The sequence below is a fragment of the Oryx dammah genome, unplaced genomic scaffold, assembly GCF_014754425.2.
Source record: "Oryx dammah isolate SB20612 unplaced genomic scaffold, SCBI_Odam_1.1 HiC_scaffold_19, whole genome shotgun sequence".
Taxonomy (NCBI): Eukaryota; Metazoa; Chordata; class Mammalia; order Artiodactyla; family Bovidae; genus Oryx; species Oryx dammah.
The window spans coordinates 56,085,411-56,108,505 of record NW_024070203.1 but is presented as its reverse complement, the minus strand read 5'-3'; the positions used below and the strand labels follow the sequence as shown (position 1 = coordinate 56,108,505).

Sequence of the window (23,095 nt, the reverse complement as noted above, 5' to 3'; positions counted from 1 at the left end):
CTCAGATGTCAGTGACATTTATCTTTGATCAGATTTAAGATTCTTCCCTTCAGATGACAAAGATGATGTTTTCCCTTGTTTTTCTCTGCATGACACACCTTTGAAAAGGGTAACATTTCTGGCATCTCTGGGAGAAAGATGAGGCCGCTATCTGCTGGCACTGATTCTGATCAGCCCTGGGGCTTTCCTGTCCCACTTTGCCTTGAGCTAAGAGACTGACTCCCCATGACCTACTGTAGCCCATTTGTGATCTGGGAAGGGAAACTCTGTGGGTGGCAGTCTCAGAAGATTCCCAGGACAGCTCTGTCCAATAGAACCTTCTGTCAAGATGCCTCGGCTGCCCTAACAGAATGGCCACTACCCACATGTGGCCGTTGAGCCCTTGACATCCAGCTAGTCCAACTGAGGAACTCCATTTCATTTCATTTCACTTAATTAGCATCTAAGTAGCAGATGTGGGTTTTGTTGTTGCTGTTTTAATTTTTAGAAAAAGCCACGGATGGAATTCCATGGTGGTCCAGTGGTTAGGACTCCATGCTCTCACTGCCAAGGGCTGGGATTCAATCCCTGTTGGGGAACTAAGATCCCACAGGCTATGCAAATGAATAAATATAAATAAAACAAGAACAAAAAGGCACGGCTATTCCCCTCTGCCCCGCAGTCTGACTCGCTTGGCACCTTTGTTCTTGCAGCCTTCTGACAAGGAGATGTTCAGCCGCTCTGTCACCAGCCTGGCCACAGATGCTCCCCCGAGCAGCGAGCAGAATGGAGCACTCACCAACGGAGACAGTAAGTGCTGCCACAATTCCAGCTTTCCGGGCAGGCCTCATTACCTGCTAAAGGACTAGAAATGTAGCTCAGAAAGGTCAGAAAATGTAGCTCGGAACACTACCGCGATTACCATCATCATTTCTTTATAACACCAGCTCACTTGCCTGCATGACCTGGACGGAAGTACCCGGGAATTAATATCTTCCCCAAGGCAGTCCTTCAGCAATGAGTGGTACAAGGAGGGGTCCCTTGTCCCTTGCCTGAGATAACTCGTAGGCCTGTTTATTGCTCTGTTTTTCCAGACTTTCCTGAAGGATTTGGCTCCAGTCACATAGTTGAAGCTGGCTTATTAATGCAGACTTTATTGGCTACATTATCCACTGTATTTCTTACACCTTTCAATAAACCGTTCACACATGAAAAAAGAAAATGTAGCTCAAAAAAACTAGGAAATGTGTTCTTGCTCTCCTTTTGTATTACTGCCAGTTTTAGCAAAAAAAAATATTATTTAGATGAAAAGTTAGTATCTATGAGTTGGCTGCTGTGTGCCCTCGCTCTAAGATCTGAATGTTTGTGAACTCATGTACACTAACAACTGTAAGATTACTGTTACCCTGTAAGATTACTGTTACTAGTATTACTACTGCTCTGTAAGATGGAGATTATTACTGTCCTCAGTTTACAGATGAGGCAACTGAAACATTGCTGCTGCAGCAGATTACCACATAGTGTCTGAGAGCAGCACAGATTAATTTACAGCTCTGGGTATCAGAGTCTGAACCAGGTCCCCCTGGGCTAAAATCTGTAAGTATTGTCCAGCCCAGTAGCAGCAGGGCAGCATTTCCTCCCCAGGTTCTAGGGGAGAATCTGGTTCCCCGCCTGCTTCAGCTTCTAGAAGCTGCCTGCGTTGGTCCCGGCCTTGCTCTCCATCGTCAAGCCTCTCTCAGGCTCTCCTGCCCCTTTCACTCACAGGTGTTAGCCGCTCAGTCATGTCTGACTCTTTGAGACCCTGTGGACTGTAGCCCACCAGGCTCCTCTGTCCATGGAATTTTCCAGGCAAAAATACTAGAGTGGGTTACCATTTCCTTCTCCAGGGGATCTTCCCCACCCAGGGATCAAACCCAGGTCTTCCATATTGCAGGCAGATTCTTCACTGTCTAAGCCACCAGGGAAGCCCCTTTCACTTATACAGACCCTCCTAATTACACTAGGCCCACCTGGCTGCCTAGGGTCCTCCCCATCTCAAGGTTAACAGGTAGGTAGTTTATCCTTGTCCTTAATTCCTCCTTTTCCATGTAACAAAACACATTCACAGAATCTAGGGAATAGGACGTGGACACCTAAGGGTGCATTATTCTGCCTGGCACAGAGAAGTTATTAATTTGCCTGAGATCTTATGGTCTGTGCACTGCTGCTGCTGCTGCTAAGTCACTTCAGCCGTGTCCAACTCTGTGCGACCCCATAGATGGCAGCCCACCAGGCTCCCCTGTCCCTGGGATTCTCCAGGCAGAAACACTGGAGTGGGTTGCCATTTCCTTCTCCAGTGCATGAAAGTGAAAAGTGAAAGGGAAGTCTCTCAGTCGTGTCCGACTCTTAGCGACCTCATAGACTGCAGCCTACTAGACTCCTCCATCCATGGGATTTTCCAGGCAAGAGTACTGGAGTGGGGTGCCATTGCCTTCTCTGGGTCTATGCACTAAAGATCTGTAATGTGAACCTTTGATTTGAGTCCTAGGCACCCCATCTACACTCTCACTGCCTGATGTGAATGCTGACAGAAGTCACAACTACATTTCCAGGGTGCACTTTACAGACTGCTTTCACCTGCAATAGCAAATCCTCTTCTTACCTCCATTTATAGACCAGGAAGCTGTGGGGCAGTCAGGATTGACACTATGTCTTCAGACGCCAGTGCTGGTTCTCTGTCTACCAGGACACAGATGTCTAAATCCAGAGGGCAAAAGTTCACCTCCTCCATGATGATTAAGTATTCAGAACACAGTGAGTGGTGGTGATAACTTCACAGATCAAGAGATCCATTATCAATTTCCCCAGATGTTGTGTCCAATTCTTACGACACCATGGACTGCAGCCCGACAGGCTCCTCTGTCCATGGAATTCTCCAGGCAAGAATACCAGAGTGGGTAGCAATTCCCTTCTCTAGAGGATCTTCCCAACCCAGAGATCAAACCCAGATCTCCTGCATGGCAGGCAGATTCTTTACCATCTGAGCCCCTGGGGAAGCCCAGATACTCCTTGCTGCTGCTAAGTCACTTCAGTCATGTCCGACTCTGTGTGACCCCATAGACAGCAGCCCACCAGGCTCCCCTGTCCCTGAGGTTCTCCAGGCAAGAACACTGGAGTGGGTTGCCATTTCCTTCTCCAATGCATGAAAGTGAAAAGTGAAAGTGAAGTCGCTCAGTCACGTCCGACTCTTAGCTACCCCATGGGCTGCAGCCCACCAGGCTGCTCCTTCCATGGGATTTTCCAGGCAAGAGTACTGGAGTGGGGTGCCATTGCCTTCTCCACAGATACTTCTTAGGGACACTTATTTCTAGCCTCCTCCCCCAAAGAGAAGTAGTCTTTTTTTTTGTTTTTCCAGAACAGGAGGTAAGCACTTTATTCATTCTTTTACTCATTTCGTTTTTCATGTAAAAACCTAGTGAAATCAGCCATACCATAGATACTATTCTGGACTCAGGGTCTTAGAGAACCCCAGTTTAGTCAGTAAAATCAAGTAGGTTAAAAAACTTAAGTTTTTGCATAAGTTTTACGTATATAGGTTATATATAATAAAAATATAAAGTAAATACATATGAATATTCCAGTATAAATATATGTTTAGGTATACACTGGCACTTAAACACACACATATATATGAAGAATATATAGTATATGAAGAACATGCAAGACACAGTCATTTAACAGCTAGCTCACTACAGTGTAGGTACCTGTAGCACAGACTCATTGGACATCACTGATGAAGGATGTATCCAGCACTTCAACCATCCCTGGCACCTACTAGGCACTCAAAAATCATTTGATGCAAAACCAATCACAATATTTAAAGTAATTATCCTCCAATTAAAATAAATGGACTAATATAAAAAAGTCATTTGATTAAGGGATGACTGAATGCCTCCACAGAGTTACATTTCTGTGGCAATCTAAGAATTTCTTGTTTGCATTTTCTAATTTGAGGTAGAAATGTTGGGGTGGGGGAGAGGCAGTGAGATGGAGGGAAAAGCTTTAAAAAGGCACAGGGTCGGTGGACCCTTTGGGACACTGTTTTGGCCACAGTTTTGTCCCATGGTTTCCATCATGTCTGTCAAAGTGACCTGTGAAGGAGGATGGCTCCTAAACAGTCCCTCCAAACAGGGGGAGTAGTCACCATGCATGCCCCTCTTCTGGTGCCCAGCCCCCTCACCACAGTCTGACCCCTTGCAGCATCATGTTAATCCTCTGGTCACTTGAACACTGCCTACAAGAAGCCCATCAGGAGTAACCACAAATGTTGTGTAATTGTGACCCAAATTTATAGCCAAGACATTTTAATTATATACTGTATTGGAAAGGTGGATGGCTTTAGTTTACACTGTGACTGAAATAAGAATGTGTGTTAGTTGCTCAGTCATGTCTGACTCCTTGTGACCCCATGGACCGTAGCCCGCCAGGCTCCTCTGTCCATGGAATTCTCCAGGCAAGAATACTGTTGTGGGTGGCCATTCCCTTCTTCAGGGGACCTTCCCAACCCAGGGATTGAACCTGCATCTCCTGCATTGCAGGCAGATTCTATACTGTCTGAGCCACTAGGGAAGCCCAGATTTCCACTAACAGCCACATCATGTACAGTTTGCAACCTCAAGTCAAATAAAAAGCCAGCACCTTGATTTCACTTCACTCGACATTAGCCGAGTCACTGTAGTAATTCTATAAGGAAGCGTCTTTCTCCACTTAATGCTCCTGCTGCTTTAGTTCTTTCAGAAGACAGCACGGTGACCTGCATGCAACATTATGAAGAAGTCCAGACCTCGGCTTCAGATCTACTGGACTCCCAGGACAGCACAGGGAAGCCGAAATGTCATCAAAGTCGAGAGTTGCCCAGAATTCCCCCAGAGAGCTCGGTGGACACGATGCACAATGGGAGAAGTGCAGACGGGGAACAGGGTCTGGGGATGGAAGGACCCTATGAAGTGCTCAAGGATAGTTCCTCGCAAGAAAACATGGTGGAGGACTGCTTGTATGAAACCGTGAACGAAATTAAGGAGGTGACGGCAGCTGCCCAGCCAAGTCGAGGCCACAGCGGGAGGTCGAAGTCAACTTCCGGTGTGAAAGAGCTTCCGGGGCCACAGGCCAACAGCAGAACAGACTTTGCCGAGTATGCCTCGGTGGACAGAAACAAAAAGTGTCGACAGAGTGTCAACGCAGAGATTCTTCTTGGAAATTCATGTGATCCAGAAGAGGAAGCCCCGCCTCCTGTCCCCGTGAAACTCCTGGACGAAAATGAAAACCTTCAGAAGGAAGAGAGTCAAGCAGGAGAAGAGGGAGCTGCTGAGGGGACCAGTGAAACCAACAAGGTGGGCTCCTCCTGCGATTTTGTTTTCAGAGCTTTGGTCCCGTTTGGGAATCTAGCTAAACCTGGCCGTCTGTTTGCATGGTATTCTAAGAAATACATGCTGACACCTTCACGTGCATTGAATGGTAAAAGCTGTTTTCATGTAAGCTGTGTTTGAATTTTTTTACCCCTCCAAGTAATAAAATACTGAAAACTCATGCTTACAAAATATTTCTGCCTTGGCACCTTGGATATTTTCCAGTTTTTACGTCATGTCTAATTGAGGCCAATTATTATTTTCTTCATTTTGAAGACCAAAAATGAAAAAGATGAGACTTTGCTGCCCATTTAGCCTCTTCTACTTTTCGCCATCCCAAGCAGTGGGGTGATTCCCACCTCTCCACCCAAGGTCCCAGAAATCAGACCCCAGGAGCAAGTCCACAGGTGCTGCTGGGCATATCTGGTTATGTATAGACTTTTATAGGAGTCAAGTAAGAGATTTTATCTAACAACAATTTCTAAACAATAACCTGTGACTCTTAAGTTTAGATGTTCAACAGAGCTCTAAAATGCAGTAAGAATCCCTGAGCCTTCTCTGTGTGTGTCCCATGAGCTGACATCTGAGACACAATAGCTTTGAATTCTCATCTCCAGCTGTCAGCATTACCTTGGGATTTTCCATTCTCTGCAGAGACAACAGTAGGGTTCTCTTCTCAGGTTTCAGTAGGAAGGCCGAGTAGGGGCTAGTCAGTCAATAGCAGCCTTAGAAAACTTGCTGGGTTCATAATCCAGAGGGGAGCCCTGGCTAAGGTTATATGTGCGTGCTAAGTTGCTTCAGTCATGTCTGACTCTGTAACCCCATAGACTGTAGCCCTCTAGGCTCCTCTGTCTGTGGGATTCTCCAGGCAAAGATACTGGAGTGGGTTGCCATGCCCTCCTCTAGGGTATCTTCCCGCCCCAGGGGTGGAACCTGTGTCTCTTCTGTCTCCTGCATTGGCAGGCAGGTTCTTTACCACTAGCGTCACCTGGGAAGCCCTTATTCCAGGGAGTCGTTCTGCATAGTGTTCTCTGAATGCATTTCAGTGTTTCCTGTTACCCGTGAAGGAAGCTGTTGACAACACCAGTGAAGTGTTTATGAACATATTTGTTAAAGGCAAAAATACAGCCCAATTTTTGGCCCTTAGTATAACCAAAGATAATAAAACTAATGTGAAGTTTATGCTGTTTAAAACAGTTAAACCTTTTTTTTACTTATAAGCAGTTGATAGATAAGAGAGATGATGGTCTAACCACTGCCAAGTAAGCAATTCTCCAGATGTCACATTAGAAACTGGAAATACCCATCTGGGAACCAGATTACCTTTCTGTAGGAATATAGGGATGAATGATCCATCATTTCCATATAAACCATTCTCATTTTAAGTGACTGGGAGAACTTGAAATGCTTAATATTCATGCATTCATTTGCAAAAAGATTTTAATGAGCTTTTCCACTGTAAGCTGCAAGATCTGGGTCCTGGAAATTCACTAGTGAACAAACATATAAAGGAACAAAAATCTCTGCCCCTGTGGAGCTTACATTTTAGTTAGAAGATAAAGACATAAATATGTGTGTAAGTAAAGTATATTTTATATATATATACATATGTATAAAGTGAAGTCACTCAGTCATGTCTGACTCTTTGTGACCCCATGGATTGTAGACCACCAGGCTCCTCTGTCCATGGGATTTTCCAGGCAAGACTACTGGAGTGGGTTGCCATTGCCTTCTCTGGGGGCTCTTCCCAACCCAAGGATCGAAACCAGGTCTCCAGCATTGTAGGCAGACTTTACCATCCAGGCAGCCAGGGAAGCCCCATATATACGTATGTATTATATAGACAACAGATTATAAGCCGATAATAATGGGTCACTGACTCAATGGACATGAGTTTGAGCAAACTCCAGGAGATAATGAAGGACAGGGAAGCCTAGCCTGCTGCAGTTCATGGGTTCAAAAAGAGTCAGACATGACTTAGTGACTGAACATCAAAAGTATATCTTAGAAGGCTTTAAAATATAAAGGAAAAAAAATCAGAACAGAATCTGGGGGACTGAGAAAGTTGGGTAGGAGCACAGTTGTGAGGAGAGTGGTCAGGGCATGCCTGCCTTTGTTCAAAGGGCCATTTGAACAAAAAATTAAAAGGAGTTGAGAGAGTGAGTTGGTTCATGTTTTGGGGGAAGAGCAAATGAAGTAGAGGGAATGGCCAGTATAAAGGCCCAGAGGCCAGAGTATGCCCGGCCTCTCCAGGGATGAGGAGGGTATAGCTGTGGCTGGAGAGGAGAGAGCAAGGCTAGGAGGAGTTGGAAGAGAGATAACTGGTGGCCCAACCCTGTATGCCTTGGCTTATAATTTGGATAAAATGGGGTCGCTTGAAAGCCTCGAGCAGGATGACTTCATCTAGGTTTAAGAAGGATCCCTCTGATGGAGTTGACATTTACCCGTGAAGAATGGAAGCAAGGAGACCAGTTGGGTAACCATTCTAATAAGCAGGACAAGAAACACTTGTTGCATCAGGGTAGGAGCAGCAGAAGTAACTGGAGAGACTAAACTAGAACCAGGAGATTTGTTGATGGGCCAGATGTGGAAAGGATGAGGAAACCGTGATGCATCCAGGGGGTGGCCTGAGCCCCGGGAAGCATGGGACTGCCATAAATTGAAGTAGAAGGACCGTGGGCCAAGCAAATTTGGGAGTTCGGGGCTGGACATATTGGTTTGAGATGGATATTGGTCGTCCAAGTAGCAACATCGGAGAACAGCTGGATGGAGGAGCAGGCTTATAAGGATAGGCTGGGCTGGGCTTGTACATTTGGAAGTCAGCAGCAGAAATTAGTTTTTTCAAGCTGACATCGGGTGAGATCACTGCATGAGTGTGTGTGAGTGGGGACTTAAAGAGTTCCAAGGACACAGGTCCAAGAAAGAAAGGAGCCAGCAGGAGAAAGGAAAATAGGAGAGAAAAACAGCAAAATCCAGTGTCCTAGAAGCCAAGGAGTGAGTGATCGGGGAAGAAAGGGTGACCCTGCAGCACACAGCAGGGGGGTCAGGAGAGATCAGTGACACGGTGGGCATCAGTGTCCTCAAGAGCAGCTTCTTTGGAGTCTAGGAGGCAGAAACTGAACTGAAATGGGTTTAGAGAGATAATAGGAAGAGAAAAATTTAGTGCTTTTTTTTTTAGACAACTCTTTTAAGAGGTTTTGCTATAATGGAATTAGTAATAGAACTAGAAGGGTGGGTTGGTTTGGTTTGGGTTTTAGAATAGATAAATAGCCTGTTTTTATGTGGATGGGGATGACTCCGTAGAGGGGAAAGTTGATGTAGACAGAATGGAGTGTTGCTGATGCTTATATCCACGAGTGGGTGTAAGGGGTCAGGGTCTCCTGCACAGGAGGAAGGGATCGCCTTAAGGTGGAGCTGGGAAAGTTCACTTGTGGCAACGGGCAGGAAGACGCGTGGATGCAGAGACTGGGGGTGTGATGGGAGAGGTAGAAGTTTATAGAAATTTCTTTTGATTCCTTTGGTTTTCTCAAGGTCCTCAGCTAGGGGTGAGGTGTTGGGGGTTCGGAGAGAGAGGAGAAGATGTGAAGAAGGCAGCTAGGAAAGCAGGGGCCAGGGGGTAGAAGCAGGTGTAGGAAAATTCAGAGCGGCATTAAGGACTCACTTGAGGGGTGAGTTCTCCAGTGACCAGGAAGGGAGTGGAGTACTTCAAGTATGACAGTGATGGTTGACCATGGAGCTTGAGTTTGATAGGGTAAGAAGGAAGGACACTGAGGAGAAGTGAGACATGGAAAAAAATGGTTGGGGCCCCACAGTTCTGCAGGCTTGTTGGAACTGGGTTATGGGAGGAGTAGGCGTGAACAGTGAGTGCTGGTCTGAAGGGGCCTGCAGGGAGATGGGATAGTGGGGCTGCTGTGGTTTAGGGTGGGAGGGGCTGAGGTGCAGACGGAGCAGGGAGGTGGGGCAAGGACGTATGGTCAGCACAGGGAGGTCAAGGAGTGGGGGCAGGTTTGGAAGGATACAGGTTGGTTGAAATCAGCAAGAATTCAGGCAGGAGAGGTGTTAGAGATTCAGTGAACCCAGAGCCAGAATCACCAAGAAATGAGGCCAGAAAATGTGAGTTGATTTCTCCACTAGTTATGAAAAGTTTCCAGATGACTTAAGAATCTTCCTGATGTCTCATGCAAACTAGAAATAAAAAGTTTAGGGATTTGGCAAACACCATGGTATTTTTTTCAGTCAGTTTTTCAAACTTTCATTGATGATCAATCCTTCAGTGATAACTAGGAATTGAAACAGTAATCTCCATAATCATTTGGTTTTTCTGTACCTACAGATTCAAATTAAAAAATTAGAAGAAATTTATCTAATGTAATATTGCTGGGTATGTATAATTATACTTATGTGTTTATTCCTGAGGTCCTTTATATAATTTCTTTGTAGAAAATAGTTTCTTATCTAAAAATCATTTGAAAACATTTTTGTAGATAGTTGCATCAAGGCATATGCCCCAAAAAAGGTTAAATTATTGACTTTAATGATTTATTTTGTTCTAACAGAGACTTAGTTCATTGTCGTACAAGTCCCGGGAAGAAGACCCAACTCTCACAGAAGAAGAGGTGAGTTTTGTTACTTTTAAATAATCCAGAAGCTCTTGTAACAGAGAAGAGCACTTCCTCCCTTAAGTAGATGCTCTGCCATATTACCCTTCATCTGAGAAAGCTGAAGCAGGCTCTCAAGCCTATGGTTGGAGATAGGAGTTGGCGACGTTGGCTTTATCATGGTTCAGAGAAAGTAACTGGGAGATGGGAAGACAAGAAAGAGGACAAGATGAACAAGGAAGCTCAATAGGGAAGAAGGAGAAGACAAAAACAGAAAGGGGAGGGGAAGAAAGAGGAATGAGAAGAGAGAAATGTAAGTGTGTGAGCTTTAATCAGGGAGGAGGTTCCCATTAGAAGGAAGTTAATAGTGGGTTGGAATATGCAGGGAACTGGAACAGGTGGGTGTAGAGAATTTGCTCCAGGCTGGGAATTTGCTCCAGAGGAAGAAGGGCTTAGGCTTCTGGGAGACAGAGAACTTCAAAAACACTTCAGACTGGAAGTAGGGTTAGACATGGCCACCAATGAGAAACAGTGATGCATTCTCCCAAGCACCGGGGCTAAAGAGTCATGGGTTAAACTTTCAGCAAAGCCAGTATTTATGGGATTTTGTCAAGTTAGATTCAGAGCCGAACACCTTAATTTGTCTAGCTACATAAAGCCTCTTTCTGGCATGCCTAGCTTAGTAAATTGTGTACGTGTACAAAAGCATTGTGGGCTTTCCAGGTGGTGCTAGTGGTAAAGAACCCACCTGCCAATGCAGGAGGCGTGAGACACAAGTTCAATCCCTGGGTCATGAAGATCCCCTGGAGGAGAGCACGACAGCCCACTCCAGTATTCTTGCCTGGAGAATCCCACGGACAGAGGAGCCTGGCGGGCTACAGTCCATAGGGTCACACAGAGTCAGACACGACTGAGGTGGCTTGGCACGCGCACACACGCAGAAGCAACATACACGTGTGACGTGGCCCAGCCCCACCGTGTTTCCTCCAGGGAGTGGAACTGCCATCTATCCACCTGGTTGCAGAAGCCCAAACTCTGGGGCCCTCCTGAACACTGCATTTTCCTCACTGTCTTCAGATTCAGCCAGTAATCAGGCCCTTCAATTCCACCTCAGAAGCTAGCTTTCATGTTCCCTCCACCCCTGACCATCTCCACTGGGCCCGCCCCTACGAGACTAATGCAGGGCCCTCCTACCAGGCCCCAAGGGGTCCTGTGCCTCCTCCAGCATTTTCCACTGTCCTGGAGCCATCCCATTGGGGTAAGAAAATATTTTAATTCCCTGGCAGTCCAGTTTTTAGGACTCGGTACTTTCACTGCTGAGGCCATGGGTTCAGTCCCTGGTTAAGGAATTAAGATTCTACAAGCCAGGCTGAAAAATATATATATAAGAGATCTGGAAACTAATTCTTTAAAATAAATTGAGACTATTTGAAATTTTTAATTACTTTTCCTCTTATCTTACATTTGTTTGTGGCTTTTGAAAAAAGGACCCTGTTATACTGATGAATGTTGAACATAAAATAAAGAACTGTGACTCCCGTGTATTCATTCTAGGAAGATGATTTAGGAAAAATAAATATGGAGATCATTTATTTTTATATTCATGTGATATAATGTTAGTCCAGACTGAAACTGAGACCTGAATTTTAAGTACTATTATCCTAATTTAACAGAATGATGGGGGAAGGGCTGAATATAAAAAGAAGAGAAATGAGGAAAAGAGGGTAATTTATGAGAACATAATAACAATTTACAGACTGAATAATAATGATGAAAGATGTTAAAGAGAAAAATTGCAAAGCTAAATAGTAAGAGGGCTTGAAGAGAAACCTTTTATTTATACAAAATAAAAATAATAGTCTTAGGAGACATACATTCAAAAAGAATGTTAGAAGACTTGAGAAATGTTAATAAGATTTCAAATTTACAATGACACCCTCCTGCACATTTGGTTCATGCCCAGGGATAATATTAAGTTGCAAGTTAATGAAAGAGCCTGTAATTTAAAACAGAAAAGACTGTAAAAGCCAAGAAGGCCCAAGTACTTACAGCGAGGGGAGGCCATTAAGACAGAACCATGGGGAAGAAAGGAGGAAGAGAAACAGAAATGGCCCAGCTCTCACTGTTACTCTCACAGATAAAGTTGTGTTTGTCTTCCTGGTGTTACCGCTGAAGGTAAGGAATAAATATCCATGACACCAACTCCCTTCATTACTATCCCTGCACCTCAGTCATGTCTAGCTCTTTGCAACCCATGGACTGCCAGCCTGCCAGCCTCCTATGTCCATGAGATTCTCCAGGCAAGAATAATGGAGCGGGTTGCCATTTCGTCCTCCTCCAGGGGATCTTCCCAACCCAGGGATCGAACCCGGGTCTCCTGCATTGCAGGCAGATTCTTTACTTTCTGAGCCACCAGGGAAGCCCCTATCAGGCATGACTCACCCCTTTATAATCTGTCCACATTTTTGGCTCTGACCACCTTTTAAATAAAAAGTTTCATGTGTTGGCAACTTGCTACAAAAAGCAGAGGCTTTGTTTTTTATTATTCTGAAATGGAAAGCTACTCTAATTCCTCATTTTGAAAGGAATTTTTTAGTTAAAACCTCTCAGGTGAGAATGTTAATTTAATATGCATGAAAATGGTTAAATCAACAGGGCAGGAGTTTCACAAAGATTATTTCTCTGACTCAAACCCTTTGGATTGTCAAAGCCTGGCAAATGCCAGCCACCAGCCTGTAGGGAAAGTTCTCATGCAAATGACAGTTAGCGTGTGGCAGGCGTGTCTTAAGAAGCTTTGGAGGCCAGCTGGAAGCTTTGTGCCCAGCATGTGGATATGTGAGAGTAGGACATCTCCCTCTGCACTTGCAAAGCCAAGCATCTGTCAGGAAGTATGTTCCCTTATTTCCTGGGTGTTTTAATACATCAATCGCTGGGCAAAGATAACTGCAGGTAATGAAGGATATTTTTACTTATTTCCAACCATGACTTCTAACAATAAAACAATACCCTCCCTCCCAAATCTCCTAATCAGTCCATTTTTGTATCAAAGAAAATGAAACCTCTCCCAATATTTGTGGCTTTGTTGTTGCTCAGTCGCTCAGTCATGTCTGACTCTTTGCAACCCCACAGACTGCAGCATGCCAGGCTTCCCTGTCCTTCATCTCCTGGAGTTTGCCCAAACTCATGTCCATCGAGTTGGTAATGCCATGCAACCATATCATCCTTTGTCATCCCCTTCTCCTCCTGCCTTCTGTATTTGTGGCTAGATGAGGTGTATTAGTGAGACTGAGTGGGTTTGCTTGGAAAACAGTCTGTTCTTCCCAAAGGAAAGAGTGTCCCATAAGTTTTTGTCTTTGGTGCATGAGAGGTACAGTCTTGTCTGACTCTCCACGACCCCATGGACTGTAGTCCACCGGACTCCTCTGTCCCTGGGATTTCCCAGGCAAGAATACTGGAGTGGGTGGCCATTTCCTTCTCCAGGGCATCTTCCCGACCCAGGGTTTGAACCCATGTCTCCTGTGTCTCCTGCACAGGCAGGCAAATTCTTCACTACTGAGCCACCTGGGAAGCCCATCCCCTAAGTCATTGTCTCTCAATATCATTTCTGAGCTGATTTCATATAAGAATCAATTTTCCCACTGAAGAAAACTTAGCCTCATCTCTGAATGTCTGTTTAACCAATAGTATGCAATGAAGTATTAATTTAAAAAATAGTGGAGGGGTGGGATGGTAAGGAAGATGGGAGAGAGGTTGAAGAGGAAGAGGTATACCTATGGCTGATTCATGTTGATATTTGGCAGAAAACAATGAAATTCTGTAAAGCAATTTTCCTTCAATAAAATTAATAAATAAAATCAGAAAAAAAAATAGTGGAAAGTGATCCTCTGACAGATATTATGTATACTACCAACCAGCATCCAGAAGCTACTGTTTAGACCTTTGTGATGCGGGAGGAGTGGCTTATACAGTCTGGTGCAGTGGTTCTCGCACTTAGTGGGCATGAGAATCAGCCCACCCCCAGAGTTTGTGACTCAGTGGTTCTGGGGTGGGGCCCCAGAGTTTGCCTTTCCAAAAATGTCCAGATCCTGCTGCTGCTGACTTGAAGCCCACCCTTTTGAGTATTACCAGTATGATATATGTTTTCTGTCCTTTTTTGTAAAGCAGTCAAAACTTTCCTCAGGTGAACTATCATTGTGATAAAGAAATCAAATAAAACTCGATGCTGTGGTCAACTCCTGAGGGTCTTGAGCTGCCCACTCTACCTGCTTGCCTCAAACCCTCAGCAGACCTAGAGAGAACCTGGATTTCATAGAATTAGGCTACTTACAAAGTTATAGACGACACATACAATTGTTCCGTTATGTACTCCAGGATTAGCACAGGTTGTGAAGAATTGGCTTCTGGGTATATTCAAAAGAAATGAAAACACTATCTCCAAGAGATAGCTGTACACCCCTGTTTATTGCAGCATTATTCACAATAGCGAAGTCATGAAAACAACTTAACTGTTCAACAACAGATGAATGGATAAAGCAAATGTAATTACACACACACATATGCATGTACACATAACGGAATATTATTCATCCATAAAAAGGAAGAAAATCTTGCCATTTGCAACAGCATAGATGGATCTTGAGGGCATTGTGCTAAGTGAAATGAGTCAGAGAGAGAAAGACAGATACTGTGTATTCTCACATAGATGTGAAATCTAGAAAAGCCAAACGGAAGTAGAATAGAATGGTGGTTGCCTCAGGCTAGGGACTGGGGGAAATGGGGAGATGTTGGTCAAAGGGTCAAACTTCCATCTATAATAAGTTCTGGGAATATAATACAGCATGGTGGCTAGAACTAATAATACTGTGTTATATACTTGAAACTTAGAATAGAGCTTAAATGTTATCACCACACACCAAAAATATGGTAATTACAGTAAAGAAGTTGTTAACTAACTTTACTGTGGTAATCATTTCACAATATGTGTATCAAGTCATCATGCTGCGCACCTTAAACCCATGTGTTGTGTGTCAATAATATCTCTGTAAAGTTTGGGAATCCGAAAAAAATTCTTAAAGGGACCCACACCCCCATAGTCCAAGGATCTAGCTTGTCACTAAAAGGGGGAGGGGGAATCAAGCTTGGAGCTTATTTATTCACTTTTCCCTTTGTTTTCTAGATCTCAGCCATGTATTCATCAGTGCATAAAAAAGGACAGCCAGGGAACAAATCAGGACAGTCACTTAGAGTACCAGAGGCCTCCTACACCTCCATGCCAGGAGCCGCTCCGAGGTCCCCCTCTTCCTGTAACGATCTCTATGCCACTGTTAAAGACTTTGAGAAGATGCCAAATAGTGTCAGCACACTTCCAGCAGCAGGCAGGCCCAGCGAGGAGCCTGAGCCAGATTATGAAGCAATACAGACTCTAAACAGAGAGGGAGAGAAGGCTGCCCCAGAGACCGACAGTCACCATGGCCTTTGCCCAAAAGAGAATGACTACGAGAGCATCGGGGACTTGCAGCAATGCCGAGACGTCACCAGGCTCTAGCAGCCTGGGAAGGACCCAGCTAGCATAGGACCAGCCGGCAAAGCCAGAGCTGCTGCAGAAGACAAGAAGCGACGTCGGCCGCACTTCACATGCTGCGTTAGGAAAGGGAAGGCGATTGGAGGTGCCAGAACTGCTTCTCAGTCTGGGGAGAAATGAGGTAGGCACCCTGCTGCCAGGGCACTGGCATACCCCAGCACACCTGGGTCATGCACCCGCACCCTCGGGAAGGATCCTGGCTGTCAGTGATGTCGCCCTCTTCGTGAAGACAGCCACACAATAAGGAAGAATGACACGTCAAAAGCCACAGCTCACCTGCCTGGAACACTGCCGTTCACAGGAGCTGGGTTTCTCTCCCTCTCCTTTTTGCTACCTGCTACTGATAGTAAAATGAATGGCATTTTTCTCTGAAATCTTCCGATTTACAATGGTTCATTCCAAGGATTTTCTCCCACCAGGCTGGGCCTTTGCCGTCAAGTGGGTGTTTTCCGTTGCTAAGAAATTGTGATTACTATTTCCGGTCTGCTCCCCAGCCCCTTCAAAGAGCTGCACCTGGGAACCCGAGCCCCCAACCAGCGGAGAGCGCTGGGGACACCCCTTGAGTTTCCTAGCTCTTCATTCCTTCTGATTTGGGCACTCCATGTCAGCAGCTGCTTCCAAAGTACTTGAAGTCATTGTTAGATGCTTTATTTTATTTTTATAGTCAATATGGTTTTTTTCCCCCAGTGTTTGAAACTCTTCAGAGTCTTTTCAGTATTTTCAGAGAATATCATGGTACTTCTATACTTGTTTTAGTCCAGCTCATTCTTCCAAAACAGAGAGCCTTAATCTCAATGTTGGGATACAGACCACGTGTTTGGGTGGCAGCCACTGCATCCATCTCTTCCCAAGGGCTGTGGACTTGAATGTGTATTTCTGATGATCTTTGCTGCCACGCTGACGGTGCAGGAGTTCATACATGAACTGCTCCCCTAAGGTAATCTATTTGAGATTAAAATATAAACATTTATTTTTGTTATATAAATTTATAAGGTATTTTATGTTTAATGCCTAATTTCTAGAAACTGCCAGATAAAATATATATTAACTATTTTGCTTTGATGTACAATGATTTATATTCTCATTTTGAAAAGACACCATGAAGCACATAAGCTTGTACCAGTAGTTGTTATCTTTTTTCTAACCAAGTGTTTAAAACATAGAAGGTTTTTAAAGATGTGACTTTTCAAATGGTACTTGGAGCTCTTGGTCAAAAATCAGCTGACTCATTGGAGAAACAAGTGGAATAAACATAAATGATCATTTTCAAAGGTTTGTGGTGGGCAATAGTGAAATATTTGAAATGGTAAAAATGGAAAGAGGAACAAGCTATGACTAGGGATGACTGACGATTACCCTTATGAAAGTATTATGATTCCATTAAGGTTTAGCTACGTTTTTAAGAAAAAGGTGATGAATTCTGTAGCCTGGTGCTTGCACATGTAAATTGCCTGTTGGGATTTTTTTTCCCCCTTCATTTTGTAAAAATCAGTGGCTGAAATAACTCTGATTGAGAGTTCAGCCTGGTTTGAATTTAATCATCTCTTTAGATTTTATAAGGCCGACATTGGGAAACTTGTTCACTTTTCATTTTAAAAGGAACCTGGTTGAAGTGCTATTTTGTAGTGTGGGCTACAGAAAAGAAGCTTTTCCTACACTGAAAGAAAAAAAAAGAGGCAATTATTCTGTACCACTGTGACATCTGCGACTTTTCAGATTGAATAATCTTACTGTTTTCACTCATTAGGACAAAGAATGCAGTTGGGAGGATGAAGCATCTTGAAAATTGTAGGGACCAGCTCCCGGGCATGTTTTTTTTCCATTCCTTGCATTCATGGCTTGATTTTGTGACTGCTCTGTAATACGTTTCTGCAATTGTAAAGTAGCTCAGTTGGGGTAAATGGTTCGCTTGTTATTTTTCAATCAGCCTGATCTCTCCCGTGAAGACTTTATGTGCATAAAAGCACAATCATCACTGATCAAAAGATCATGGCAGAATAACCTTGGATCAGGGAGAAGTTTATCAGAAAGGTGCAAGACCCATACTCTCTGAATTCTTCTCCTTTGTAAGCACTGGTTTGCCCGGTGATTCTCATTGTTCATTATGAATGAGTCTGACCCAACAACCTCAGTATGATGGGGTTGCTTTGGTACCTGCTGACAGCCACATCACACTGTTCACCTAGCCTTGTGCACGCTGCAGTCACACCCTTTATGAGCACCTGACTGCTCAAAAGTTGCAGTTCATGATGGCTCACTTATGACCAAGGAAATGGGTATGGTCTCTAAAGAGTAAAGCCGTTTCTAGATAGGGAATCCCTTTATAAGTAGTCATATCATCTTGAAATTTCATTATCGGAATTCCTCCAGAAGTTTCAACATAAGGGCTATGCCTTAGGGCCGTAAAGTGTTCAGTGAAATCTCTCTCCTGATTGGAGAACCTGTGCTAAGAATAAGTTGTGATATAAAGTATTAAAAGGGAACTGCAAGGGCCTCCAAAACACATCCTGAAAGAGTAAGTAATAGCACAATCCATGAGGACTAGGAGGTAAAAAAAGCAGAGTGGACTTTGGGAGATGGCTCTGCTCTTTAGACCATTAGGTACTTTACTGAAGTATTTTTATTGATGTAGCATCACTGTTTTAACCCTTTAGTATAGTATTTCATAAGTTTCATCACTTTTAAAAAATTTTATTGGTTGAAACTTCGTGCTAGAATCTTTAGGTTGGAAGCCTATGGTTTCTTTAAAAAGTTTTCATCTTAAAAGCTACATAGTTTAAATGTATGAAAGGTAATTATCAAGAAAGAAAGAGTTTACTGTATCTTTAAAATTCAAGTTGACATCCATATTATGTATGCATTGAACTATAATAACCTAGGTTATTATAATCTTGCCTAGGATCTTTGCTTTTATTCATGTATTTTGAAAATTTCAAAGAATTTTTTTACTGATTCTCAGATATTGTCTGTCAGCAGGGAGTGTAACCTGTTTTATGTGAAATGTTTGAGGAGATTTTAAATTCTAGGAGGAAGTTATTTTTGCACATATCTTTGCCACACATTTTTTCTTCCTGCCCTTCAGTAAATTATATTATTAGGATTATTAAAGCTTTTGAAAGTACCACTATCCTTTGTGGGAAAAAGGCTAATTACTGATTTATCTGCCCTTAAAATCTGAGAGTTGATTCTAATTGAGTGCTAGATTAGATAGTTAGCAAAAAGAACTGAAATTTAACCTCAGCATGTTACTAGATCTAGCTCTCATATTTGATTTTCATTTTTCAAATTAGAACATTTACTTACTTTTACCAGTAACTATATATATAGGGCTTCCCTGGTGGCTCAGACTGTAAAGAATCTGCCTGCAATGCGGGAGACCCAGGTTCGATCCCTGGGTTGGGAAGATCCCCTGGAGAAGGAAATGACAACCCTCTCCAGTATTCTTGCCTGGAGAATCCCATGGACAGAGGAGCCTGGCAGGCTACATACACACATATACATATATGCACATGTATATATATAAAGTCACTCTGGTGCTTAATTCATTAGGCTACATCCTTGTCATGTATTTTGAATGTTTATCCTACTAGTGTGATGAGTATTGTCATAAAAGCAGAACAGAAGAAACAGTTGTCCAGTCATTTTCTTCTTTTCCCCAATCGTTTTCATTTGACAGTTACCAGAAAACCTTCTTAACTGGCCCTCAGTGAATTTCTCTAGTTAATGAATTCAAATTTTAAACTATGTCCATCATTCTCTTAGCTGAAAAACAGTGGTGTGTTTGAACAGTTTTATTCATGCAGCTCCCTAAATATTCAACCTAACAGAAGGAAATAAAAGTAGGTGTCCTTCTCAGACAGGTATTTGAGGAGAGATTTGGCTGAAGGCAGCTAGGGCCATGTGAGCCAGGATAGTGACCCCTCCCGCCCCCCCCTCCGCCCCCCCCGACACAACCAGGCGGCAGAAGCAGGGGCCCATTATCATCTGAAGGCATTTCCTTCACTGTCTCCAGAAACAGTGAGATTTTAGCACAGAATGAACAGCAGTGGTGGAGGACCCCCGCGCTGCTCTGAGATGGTGCCGTATCATGGCTAGAATCTCAGAGCCTCAGTTCAAAACTGATTTAGGACTTTGTAAACGAGTAAATGCTCCTGGTAATAGTTGCTGTGAGTCCGTGTGGTCTAGTGATGCCATTCTGAAGGTGTTGATTTCTGGTACCGACCAGCTTAGCTTTGGTTGCTGGAAGCACAGTAGGTACTGATAGTTATTTCCTAGAAATTTTGACAGGCTTATTGTACTGTGTAACAGGGAAAAGTTAAAGTGTAATGTTTGGTGTTAATAAGTGACTGTTATGACAATAGGAACATGTGTCTATAATATCAAATATGGCTTTATTTGCAGTGAAGTCTAAATTCTTTGTCCTGTAGTAGTATTTTCTTGCTCTGTGTTGTAGCTTTTCTTAAATATATTATTTCTGATAGTATCACTAGATGAGTTTTACACACTTAGAATGCGTTTGACTTTAAGAGATCAATCCAGAAACTATGTGAGAGTCTTCATCTGGAATTACCAAAGTAAATTAAATAAAATCATGGTCTAGAAGAGAACATACATTCATAAATGGTTTTTTACCCCTACTGCTCATTTTAAAGCTGTGTTTATATGCAGTCTCCAATACTTATAAAGTATTTCATTGTTTTTCTAGGTTCTTCTTTTATTTAGCTAGGAAATTGTAGTTCAGATTTTTCTTAATGCCAGATGACATGAGAGATACATTTTTTGCTTTAAAAAAGACAATTTTTTAAAAGCATTATTTTGGTAATCATTTATCTTAATGCAGTAGATTCAACTTTTCTTTGCTCACCACTTCCATATTGTGGGTGTTTTTTTATTTTTATTTTTTTGTGGGTGTTTTTTTAAAATGTGGCTCAGATGGTAAAGAATCTGTCTACAATGCAGGAGACCCAGGTTCAATCCCTGGGTTGGGAAGACCCCCTGGAGAAGGGCATGGCTACCCACTCCAGTGTTCTTGCCTGGAGAAGCCCATGAACAGAGGAGCCTGGTGGGCTACAGTCCCTGGGGTCGCAAAGAGTTGGACACAACTGAGGGACTAACACTTTTACTTTAAAAAATGTATTGTGCTCTATCTCCGCTCACTTCCTGTAACGTATACTAAAGGTTGGTAATTGTCATTCCTCAGACTTCTGTATGTTAAATTGGCAACAGTGAATTGTTTTAATGTTGTTAGCTTTTAAATTTTGCACTGTATTAACAGCCTCGTGTTTTCAGGGGAAGTTTGAAATATCACTAAACAATAGGAATTTGCATTTCACTGTGCATGCATTTTTTTCCCTCATAATGGTTTCCAAAAAAAGTAACACATTGTCTGTTAGATGATCCCAATCAGTTTCAAAATACTCCTCTTACTCAAAACTACTCAAAAATAATTCATGACAGTTAGCATCATTGTGACTCGTTGTCTCAAAAGGTCTTTGTAATGGTCAAACTTGTCCAGTTCACAAAAGAGTGGGAGAGTTGTTTTCAATATTGTTGTTGTTGAGTCGCTAAGTATCTAACTCTTTGCCACCCCATGAACTGCAGTACCCCAGACTCGTCTGCCCTCCACTGTCTCCCAGAATTTGAGAAAACTCATGTCCATTGAGTCGGTGATGCCATCCAACCATCACATCCTCTGTTGTTCCCTTCTCCTCCTGCTTTCAATCTTTCCCAGCATCAGGGTCTTTTCCAATAAGTTGGCCCTTTGCATCAGGTGGCCAAAGTATTGAAGCTTCAGCTTCAGCATCAGTCCTTCCAATGAATATTCAGGATTGATTTCCTTTAGGATTGACTGGTTTGATCTCCTTGCAATTCAAGGGACTCTCAAGAGTCTTCTCCAGCACCACAATTCAAAAACATCAACTCTTTGGCATTCAGCCTTCTTTATTCTCAGTATTTGGAATGTTTAAAACCTTCTGTCACTTTGCATGGCACCATCTCAGCCCCTGTGTGTCTGCTGCCCCCAGAATGTTCCATGCCTTCTTTTCCAATAGCAGTTACAATCTTCAGTATCACAGACCCTGCCTGGCAGCATTGAACCATTCCCCAGCTCTGCCCAGTTCACATTTTCCAGCGTCAGGGGCTGCCTGGATAAGCCTCAGACCCACTTGCGGAAGCAGATGCTAGGTGTTATTTGTCAGAAACTTTGCTAAACCATGTAAACCATCACTTCTCAGCCTTTTCCCTGATGGCTCAGTGGTAAAGAATCTACTGCCAATGCAGGAGATACAAGAGATGCAGGTTCGATCCCCAGATCTGGAAGATCCCCTGAGTAGGACATGGCAACCCACTCCAGTATTCTTGACTGAAAAATTCATGGACAGAGGAGCCCGGTCGACTACAGTCCATGGGGTCGCAAAGAGGCAGACATGGCTGAATGAGCACAGCACACGAATCATGTACACCCTTGCCCACGTCTTTGGTGAGCTGTGGTCGGCACTAAGGGGCCAATGAAAAGAATTTTTAAAACATTCTGTTGAGGATTCAGACTCACAGATGTAAAAAAAGGAGCACTGTGCCCTCACCGGCTAAGGTCACGGCCCCTACAGTGTACTGAGGCTGAAGGTAAATCCGGGAACAGCAGACCAGTAGCTACCCATAAAGTAGAAGGACACTGATTGTTTAAGAGGGAGGCAGGGAGTGCCCTTTCCTATAAGAAAGATTCACTTCTAAAGTATATTGAGTGTAACATTTTGTTAAATCCTGTAGGTATTATGCCCCACCCCTGGGAAATAGTGCTTATGAGTTATGTTGCTGTAACTAGTTTGAGCTGCTCTCCTAGGTCTCAAGGAAATGAGGACAGTGTTCAAGCATCTGAAGTTAGCAGATGTTGAAAATAACTTGGCCATTTATAGATGAAATCTCCAACATTTGGAGTCAATGGGTGATTCAGTGACCAAGGGCCTCTGTTTCTATACACCCTAGGATCCAGGCCGGGTTTAGTTTTCATTTTTTTTAACTTCACTTTCATCATGCTAAGGTAGTGTTTGACTTAAAAGAGATCATTCCAGAAACTGTGTTAAATTAGAGTCTTCATTTGGAATTACCAAAGTAAATGAAATAAAATCATGGTCTAAAATATGTATTCTAGTGTAATTTTTTTCCAAATTAACAGAACAGGTATCTGTTCATTTTCATTATACATTTAATTGTTGAAAGCCTACCTGCTATACCCATTAGGCACCTGTCACGGGATAATTAAGGCTACAAGAGAAGAGGCCAGTCTTAGCCCCTCGAGCCTGCATCTCAGAACCGGCTTGTTGTAATGTCTGGTTTAATTTTGCTTTGTTTGTTTTTTCACTCAGCAAGTGGGAAACCATGAGTGTAAACAGACTCTTTCCTTTTCCTTTTTTACGCTTAAGGAAAAAAAGAAATGTAATTTTAGCTCCCATTTAGGTAGTAAAGGCTTCCCTGACAGACAGCGGTGCCTTTCCCTAGGCGAAGAGACTAGAAGCAAAGGCTTGAGTTGGTCTTTGAACATTCCTTTGACAAGTTTT

At 43.2% G+C, this 23,095-nt stretch overlaps 1 protein-coding gene across 1 annotated transcript in view; it reads left to right on the top strand.

Annotated features, from left to right (window-relative positions):
* The window catches only part of PAG1 (phosphoprotein membrane anchor with glycosphingolipid microdomains 1), a 106,977-nt gene extending 89,772 nt beyond the window's left edge, over positions 1 to 17,205 (top strand). The window contains exons 5-8 of the mRNA XM_040262001.1: positions 693 to 789; positions 4,747 to 5,348; positions 9,920 to 9,979; positions 15,138 to 17,205. Coding sequence (XP_040117935.1) covers positions 693 to 789; positions 4,747 to 5,348; positions 9,920 to 9,979; positions 15,138 to 15,506 — 1,128 coding nt within the window. The 3' untranslated portion in view covers positions 15,507 to 17,205. The remainder of the gene's footprint in view (positions 1 to 692; positions 790 to 4,746; positions 5,349 to 9,919; positions 9,980 to 15,137) is intronic.
* Positions 17,206 to 23,095: the final 5,890 nt, after the last annotated feature.